The 9,328-nt window shown below is 38.3% G+C and overlaps 1 protein-coding gene across 1 annotated transcript; it reads right to left on the bottom strand.

The window, feature by feature from the left end:
- Positions 1–323: 323 nt before the first annotated feature.
- On the bottom strand, positions 324–8,968 carry LOC117331682 (beta-3 adrenergic receptor-like). The gene is made up of 2 exons (XM_033890515.1): positions 8,223–8,968; positions 324–2,154 (listed from the first exon to the last, which is right to left on the bottom strand). The coding sequence occupies exons 1-2, from the start codon at positions 8,726–8,728 to the stop codon at positions 1,278–1,280; spliced, it is 1,383 nt and encodes a 460-aa protein (XP_033746406.1). The 5' UTR covers positions 8,729–8,968; the 3' UTR covers positions 324–1,277.
- Between the last annotated feature and the right edge of the window lie 360 nt (positions 8,969–9,328).

Raw genomic sequence — 9,328 nt, 5'->3', positions numbered from 1 at the left:
CCAAGCTATTTGCGTGTCTTCGATTGTGTTATAGCATAATCCAGGGGATCTTCGAGCAAAAGTGCCCATGAGTTTGATACCTTTAGCCTTTCAGAAGACTCAACACTCAACTCAGGCTATGAGTTCGTCTAGACAAATCTTACAGGTACAGAGAACAGATGAATATATATAAACGAGAGAATGATTCTGACATTCGGTTAAAGAAGAGTATCAGTCTGTAATTTGGTAATTTAAAATGGCAGTGAGTCATCAAGGGAGATAATTCTTAATGTAGACTTCAGAGCTTCTCTACTTACGACACTAATGGAACAAAAGTTTAGAAATACAAATTCACAGATTTTATTCCCATTATATAGTTTGATATGTTATTATGTGATTTATATATGTAATCGTATTTCCTACAGGCGAACACCCGTCAAGAAAAGTTGTTCTACAGTTACATTAATTCAAACCACAATCCATCAGATTAATATTCTACATAGACCTACACGAAACCTGCAACACGAAACCGTCGATTTGTTACACTTATAATGAGGTTATCGTGTCTTGATATTGTGTCATAATGACTTCTGACCCCCGAATAAATTATGCTCAGTCATAAAATGCTTTTATAAAAATAACTCATATTTTAACGAAACAATGAACGTTAATAATTTATCCATTTTAGGTAAATTTACTATTGTGACGTCATTTTAATAGATTATGTGGTCCCTGAAGGTCAACATTGACTACCAATTAAGTGATTAATAAAATAAACATAAGGTGAAATGGTGAATGTTTCACAAAATTCGATATCGTTATTTTGATTTCTATCTGGACGAGGGAACGAGCGAAGTGCTGCTCACTTTGAGACATCCGGTTTCGCGAAATAATGCAACAGCATTCGCTTTTAAATGATATACAATATGAACAATGTTATACCTGATGTGTTGTAACAAATGTCAAAGCTAACACAGTATTTGTATAGCGATTATAATACACTGTAGCTTCTGTACCACACCTATAATTTCAGTCACATTAATGACCATGTGTTGTAGTTGTGGCATACAATATACACTTATCGTAATCCCGGAGTTTGTTTACAAACAAGAACAATCTACAGCAAATACAATTACTGAAAGTCTGGTTGTATACTCCATGTTTATAGTAGCACAGGTATCACACAGAACACTAACATTACTAGTGTATTTATCAATAAGTACATTATCGTAACTTGGAACGTATTGCTTTGTATTGCGCCCTGGAGATGCCGGATGACGTATGCTGTATTTTCCTGTTTACTTAACGTTTGACGTAGGTTGGCTCTTACACAACAACTGTTTGAATGCAGTCCGGAAGTCAGAACTACTAAAATTATATAAAAATGGATTGATCATAGAGTTCAGGTATGATAGCCAAAACGCCAAGTTATAAACAATGGAGGAAATTGCTTCCGGTTTGGCGGCCCGGACGTCGAACACGATATGAAAAGGAAGCCAACAAATGACATAGCCCGCGAGGATGTAGGTAAGGGTTGTAAACACCCGCCTCTCGTGTCTCTCGTACTTTGCCTCCTCTTTTCTCTGTTTCCGCTTTCTGCTGTGCCTACTGATGAAACTTCTATGTCGTTTTTTCGGTTTGTCAACAGTTTTATTTAGACCGTCTAAATAATCGCTGTCATCGTCCGTTTGAGTTGCGGAGTTCACCACTGGACTACATATTGGCTCAAGGTGGATACCATAGCTCTTATTTCCGTTTTCCTTTCCCATTTCATTGCTGCATATGGACGGTGGATTCGATGTTTCCTGTTTGACTATATGGATGTCGTGAGAAGCGTCACTTGAGGTGTCGGCATTCATGTGACTCTCTATCGACACTTCCGCTGGACTTTCTCTACCAGGTCTCGTATACCGGATGTTGGTAGGAGATCCTGTTCTAGGCGATCTATCGGAAAGGCGCGCATGACCAATACTGCACTTTTGACGCTGCACAAGCGTGTAAAAGACCTTGGTGTAGCACACGACCATGACTGTGAACGCTCCGTGATGACCTATTGTCGCTATAACGACGACAAACTCTTTATTTTTGGACGGTTCCCACACACATTTGTTAGGTACTGAGTTGTTGATTCTGTCCATTATACATGCCGGTAGCCAGAGAACCAGGGTGGACACCCTAAAATGGAGAAATGATACAATATAAAACAATAGATATATTCTAACTGATACTGTCAACATAAATGGCTCAAGTCACGTTGAGAGCAAAGAAATAATAGTTTTGTCCAATATACCATGAACCAAAAGTGGGTCACGGTATTAACAATGTACCTTCGTTAATATATGTCTGTACATATGTACATGAGGTCAACATACATTACGGGGGGCACATTGTAAGTTTTATTTCCTCCACTACTGCGCTGATTTAACATCTAGTGTCGCCATTGAACTGGATGTGAATGGAGTTTAATTCTTCCACAAATGGAAATATGTTTGTGTAGATGTTTTGTGAAGACACTTTCAATACATATTCATTTTCACATCTTGAATGTGTATTTGTTAAAGGATTAACACTTTTTGTTAAGTCTATGAGTTCATAAAGCAAATGTAGAATGAGGAAAATTGCATAATGTTCGCGTATACAACTTATCTCTTACATCGTTGGATTTATGATCTCATAAACTTAACAAAATAGAAGTTTAATACTTCAATCTACAATATTTTCTTTAAACAATACCAATGTTCAAGGATTAAGAAACAAACATCTATTCTGTGTGATATACGTTGAAAATTATTTTCACGTCAAGTTTACCCATAGACAACACATCCATTTGCTAAGGCCGCATCCGGAACTCCTCGGGGAATCTACATTATTTCAGCGACAATACCCGATGAGTTCAGAATGGTAAATGCCGTTGACAGACAGGTAAACCCCACCCAACTTTTCGGTGACAACAGAACCTAAGAAGAGTCGAATGTTTTGTTTTCTTCCGTTGTTTTTCCTTCAGTTTTTTGGTAATTTCAATACAGATATTTCGAACACTGTTAATTCGAAAACTACGTTTGTGTCGATACAGTGTAGGGTTCGTCCCTTCTAAACGATAGCAAAACTTCATTGTTTGTGTCGATTTTGTTTGTCATAAAAAAGGGATTTTGTATCTAATGTAGACAACAACTATAAGTTCACCAGTGGTAGGTATGTTCTGGTCCCCTTAGTAACGGCCGATTACCTTTTCAGGCTAACGTAATATAAATATTTATAACCTTGAATTAAATTCGGTTTTTGGTCAATATTGAATGTGACAGAATACTGACTTCCCATTGGCTACACACATGCGTACTATGAGCGATAGTGCCCTTTCTTCAAGGCACTATCAAATTTGGCTGGAGATTGATCATGAATCAATGGTGACGTCGGTTACCTATCATACTGTTGTGCTGGGCAAAAACGAAAATGGCTGACGCTGACAGGCCCTTCTGTGGTAAAATGTTCAGTTTAATGTTAAAATTAGCAAAGTGAAATTAAAGTGTGTTGTCCTATAATATGTTTGCCTTATTAGGAGGGCATTATGGTCCAATAGATTTGTCTTGAGATGGAATAGTACCTCGCCTCCGGCTCAGATATTTTCTGCCATCCCTCGACAACGCTCAGCCAATAGTGCCCTCTAAAGAAGGCGATGCTGTATGAATATTTATAGAATGTTGATGATTTCTAGTCATAGGAAATGTCACTGTTATTTTCATTTAAAAAAAAAATAGAAAAAAAAAATCTTTATCTCCGACTGATACAAGAGAACTCCCACGTGAGAGAAACCTATAGCTACACCATTGTCAATGGAATGAAATCTGCAATATGTTAACGTCACGAACGGACAACACTGCAATCGTTTGTTATATGCTTTGGTTGGTTGTCAACGACTATTGGACTGTTACAATAAATTATTCGTTGTATGTTCCGTTCATATGTAATGTTTTATTCATTATAGTTTTATTGTTATGATAAAATGTTTGGTTTCATGAGTTGCTTTGTTCCGCCATGTTATCGGCCATGTAAATGGTTACAACCGATGAATTCGGCCCATTTAAATAATTTGTTCGTACGTAGAAATATGGTTAAGTTAAACCACCGGATAATTCGAATATTTAACTTGGTCCCGCAACCTTCTCCGTGTTTTACCGAATGTTGATACGGAATGGTGATTACGGAATATTGATTACGGAATGTTGATAACGGAATGTTGATTTCCGATTGTTGATTACGGAATGTTGATTCGCGTCGAACTGGGTCACGTTCTACACTCGATTCTAAGTTGTTAAGAAACAAATAGACTTACTTACACTTAGGTTATCGATAGTGAAACAATGGCAATGCTAAATAATAGATATTTGCATAGAAGTATGTTTATAATATTCACTATATTGAAATATTGACATTGTCAATAATACTACTTAAACAGTATGTCAATTCGATGTTTGCTTCTTACGAGATCGCTCGTTATGCGAATTATGGACTGAAGCTTCCAAATGACACGGATACCATTGCTGCCATTGTTGAATGACATGCATGTTTCCTGGTGCTACATTCTTGTATAGTTAGATATTGTATTGTAAAATAAGTTTATGTTTTTCATTTGCTTGTTTTTATTTCGTTTGCTGATAGAAAAAAGAATAAGGAACTAATATTGATAAAATAATACATACTACTATGCTTTTCAAAAACACACTTTGTTCTTCATTGCATCCGCGATATAATCAACTTCAATTACCTTAGAAAACACTTTATCGCGATGTGCGGAAATGTTGGGAACTTGCACCTCTGCTTCCTAACGCTACCAGTACTCCACAAGACAGACCCACACCCCGACCTTATATCCTAATCTTGTGTATAACTCTATAGTTCCCCTTCCTTCGTTAGTAACCCCCACCCCCTCCCTTCCCGCGTCACTGCAAGCACCACCATACTTTACCAGAATGTCCGGGTGGAGAGAGTTGTCTAAGACATGTAGTCGAGCTATCTAGGATACAGTTATTTTACATCTGGTACAAACTGCCTTCGCGAACAGGATTATGGCTAAGGGATTTTCTGCCTGTTCTCACCAGACTCTGTCATGCCGTCATCTTTACCGTTCTTTGGTGAGTTCTCGAAATTACACGGACGCTTACATGTTTGGTTCGCTGTGTCCTATCTTGATAGCTTGGTTTGGTAGCAGGTCGTTAGCAGATCTCACGGGGAAATTTATTTGACTAAGTTCTTCCTCCATCTTCCGAATTTCCTGTTGGATCACCCACTATCTCAGGCTCGACCAAAATTAACCCAGCTATTTCTTTTACTTGTACTTCATATATGTTCTACACTAGCCGTCTAATTGGTGAGTTGAGCAGTTTTATTTCGTTCTCTTTACATACATGTACATAGAGAATCAACATCACAATACATTTTATATACATACAATAATTAATACAGAATATCATAAGGGTAATGGCATAAATGTATCTTATTAATCACCCCGGCTTGATAGAATTACATTTATCATACTTAGTTTCCCTTATCACTCGTTTCGAGATATTGATACTGAAATTGATCGCTCCTTATTACAATATTCATTTCTTAACAATTACCCTGTTCTACGTGGTATCTATAAATAGTCCATGTCCCTTATTACCCTGCTTTATTTGAATGGGGTTTTATAGTCCGCTTACAAAATCGATGTGGTATTAGTAGAAACATCATTTCGTGTGATATCAGTAACGCGCCTCATTCAAGGCTACCGGATCAATACAAGCGCGTGCGAAGGTCAATGTTAGTGTATGAAGCCAAACTACTGGGGTTATGTAATCATAATCCTGGTATATAGGGGTATTGTTCCATACGGGCTACAGAACGATAGGATCAAACCAATATTGACTCATTTGAACAGGGTTGGAACTAACAACACATGACGAATAGGTTCACACACGAAAACCGATTGTCTCGATATTACGAAAGCAATTATTTATTGAAGAAATTATATAATCTTGCTGAATAGATTTGTTATGATAACTCAACGTTACTAGTGTATCTTAACGACCAGCGTGATGTGTATACGAGGGGATGTATGACGCTCATTGTTTCCAGATTAAAAGCACGGTATAGAAGACTATCACTACCTTTCAAACTGAGAGTTCGATATATTAGAGTCAAACACAAATTACACGACACCAAACATATGTTACGTCTCCTATCTTCTGTGTCTCTTCGTAAGGTCAAGGTCAAGGGCTTAAAGTGTTGATAACTACATGTAGAAGGCGATGGGAAAAAACTGAATAGAGGTAAAAATCTTGATGGGGAGGTACAACAGCGTCTTCATCTAATAAGATTCATGGTTTAAACGTTCAGTACGTGTGTATAACTTGAAACGTGTTACTGTTGAAATAACTTGAAATGTAGCATGCTGGTTACCATGACAACTAAATATGTTGATCTCCTGTTTTGATGACAAAGTTCTATGTATATTTCTTCGACTAGGACAGAAACTTTATATATACCTCAGTATATTTCGACCAAATCACTTAGCCTTCTTCAGCTGAGTGAGTGATCTTAAATCACAGACTGTCACTAGACCTTAGGTGGTCATGTGACAATCGAAGCTGGCGGTACACTCGTTGGGGCTCGAGCCCCTCGTCCCTGTTCCGGGGGAAGTAAGCCGCCTGGGAGGAGACCAAGGTAAATGTAAATAATACATCCTCATTTATTGAATCAGCTTATTGATATGATAATACACATCAGTAAAAGTATTACTAATGTCAGACACGACGGACCGTACGGTAAAAGTATAACAAATGTCAGACACGACGGACGGTACCGTCAAAGTATCACTTATGTCAGACACGACGGACGGTACAACCAAAGTATTACTAATGTCAGACGCGACATACGGTACGATCATAGTGTTACTAATGTCAGACACGACGGACCATACAAACAAAGTATTACTAATGTCAGACACGACGGACCGTTCGATCAAAGTATTACTAATGTCAGACACGACGGACTGTACAACCAAAGTATTACTTATGTCAGACACGACGGACTGTACAACCAAAGTATTACTTATGTCAGACACGACGGACTGTACAACCAAAGTATAACTAATGTCAGACACGACGGACGGTACGATCAAAGTATTACTAATGTCAGACACGACGGACTGTACAACCAAAGTATTACTCATGTCAGACACGACGGACTGTACAACCAAAGTATAACTAATGTCAGACACGACGGACTGTACAACCAAATTATTACTTATGTCAGACACGACGGACTGTACAACCAAAGGATAACTAATGTCAGACACAACGGACGGTACGGACACAGTATTACTAATGTCAGACACGACCGACGGTACTACCAAAGTATTACTAATGTCAGACACGACGGACTGTACGATAGGTTTACGATATAGGCATGTGCATCGCTTTATCTGAAACTCATTTCACTATTTATAAGAAGAATGCAGCGTTAAAAGAATATGACTGATACAGTTACTGTAGTTTTAATTCTGCTGCTAATATTTCAAATAATAACGCTGTTCATTTTAAAGTGTACCAAGAAAATTGGTAAATGTCACTTCAGAAACTCTTGAGAAATAACAATTTCAAACTTCAAATATCAAAATTCTAAAATGGTGTTGGCTATTCGATCATATTAACAAATGCAATATTGGCTATTTATTATATTCTAAAATGTGGAATACTAATCGGGGACGTAAACTCCATTTGTCCCTAAAGTTCCAAATAGACAGCTGTTCTAGAAAAAAAATCTTATATTCTCAAACGTGGTATGAACAAGTAACAGCGTGCTGAGAATTAATTTTCGTGAAAATTCCTGCAGTAGTTCATGAGGAGCGTTGGAAACAAACTTCAAACTCAAAATACAAAACGGTGACCTCTTTGAAAACGTGGTGTCCACAATAGGATTCTGAATATGTCCATAAAGACTTAAGAAGCTGTCTTTACTAGTACCTGAACATTGCATTTGTTAAAATTAAGAAAGCAGTTTGTGGCTATCTTGGAAATAAAAACGGGCTCAAAATGTGGCATGCGCAACATGACCTCATAATAACATGTCTACCTTGTTTGACAGACCACAGAGGTTCAGAGGACATTTATTGTATACCCCTCGGATATCTGTATGTAATACTGGGGGAATTCTTACTTTACTGTTATGACGAGTATATAGACTATTTTATTAGAAAGTACACTTACCACACTGCTATGATGAGACGAACTGCTTTAATCTTGTTATGGTGTGCTCGGTAATGAAGACTCCACGTCACTGACCAGAATCTGTCCACAGATATCGCTATGAGTGTAAAAACTGACGCAAAAGTCATTCCGTAATCAACAAAAATCCAGACACCACAGAGAAACTCGCCGAACGGCCAGTAACCAAGGACTGTCTCCGTGGTGTAGAAGCTCATAGCTGTGACGGCGACGAGCAAGTCCGTCACAGCGAGATTGATGACGTAGATGTTGAACACGGTTTGGAGACGTTTGTTCCTAGCAACAGCGATAAGTACGAGTATGTTACCACAGATTGTCAGTAGAACTGCAGCATACATAACGACCCCTATCCCTACACTCTGCCATATCACCAATGTCCGATCGTCCGGGATCTCATCCGACTGGTTTGACGTTATATTGTACGTCTCGTTATACGTCAAGTTGTAAGGCACATTCACTTGCAGCACGGACACTGTCCAGTCCGCCATGTTGACGGACAGATCACTCGAAACAAACCAATATTGTTCGGACACTTATGACCACGGTCGAGGTACGGTGTTTACTCGCGGTTGCTGAGTCTGACCAGCGCTTGTTAGAGGCATGTTGATGTGTTTACACTCCAGTCGACATCTGGCCGGCTTATTGACAAACACGGATTAACATATCGGTCACTTTGGACATAATACTGAACATAACATCGAACTAAGCATGTATATCGCCGTATTGCCAATTTGTACGGGTAACTAGTGGGGTACGGTATTAATTATTGATGTCCAAGCCAACTATCCACTAACGAGCCAATCAGACTGGTCAGCTGTGGTCATTCAAAGCGCGCCAAGAAAAGGTCAATTCACACGTCTTGGTAAAATTGAAGAGAGATCGACGTTTAATTCGAAGATAAATAGCATACAGTATACAGATACGTACTTATATTGGGAGATATAGAACACACAGTATACAGATACATACTTATATTGGGAGATATAGAACATACAGTATACAGATACGTACTTATATTGGGAGATATAGAACATACAGTATACAGATACATACTTATATTGGGAGATATAGAACATACAGTATACAGA

Source organism: Pecten maximus, chromosome 7, assembly GCF_902652985.1.
Source record: "Pecten maximus chromosome 7, xPecMax1.1, whole genome shotgun sequence".
Classification (NCBI taxonomy): Eukaryota; Metazoa; Mollusca; class Bivalvia; order Pectinida; family Pectinidae; genus Pecten; species Pecten maximus.
The sequence above is the reverse complement of the archived record's forward strand: the minus strand, read 5'-3'. Positions and strand labels throughout refer to the sequence as shown.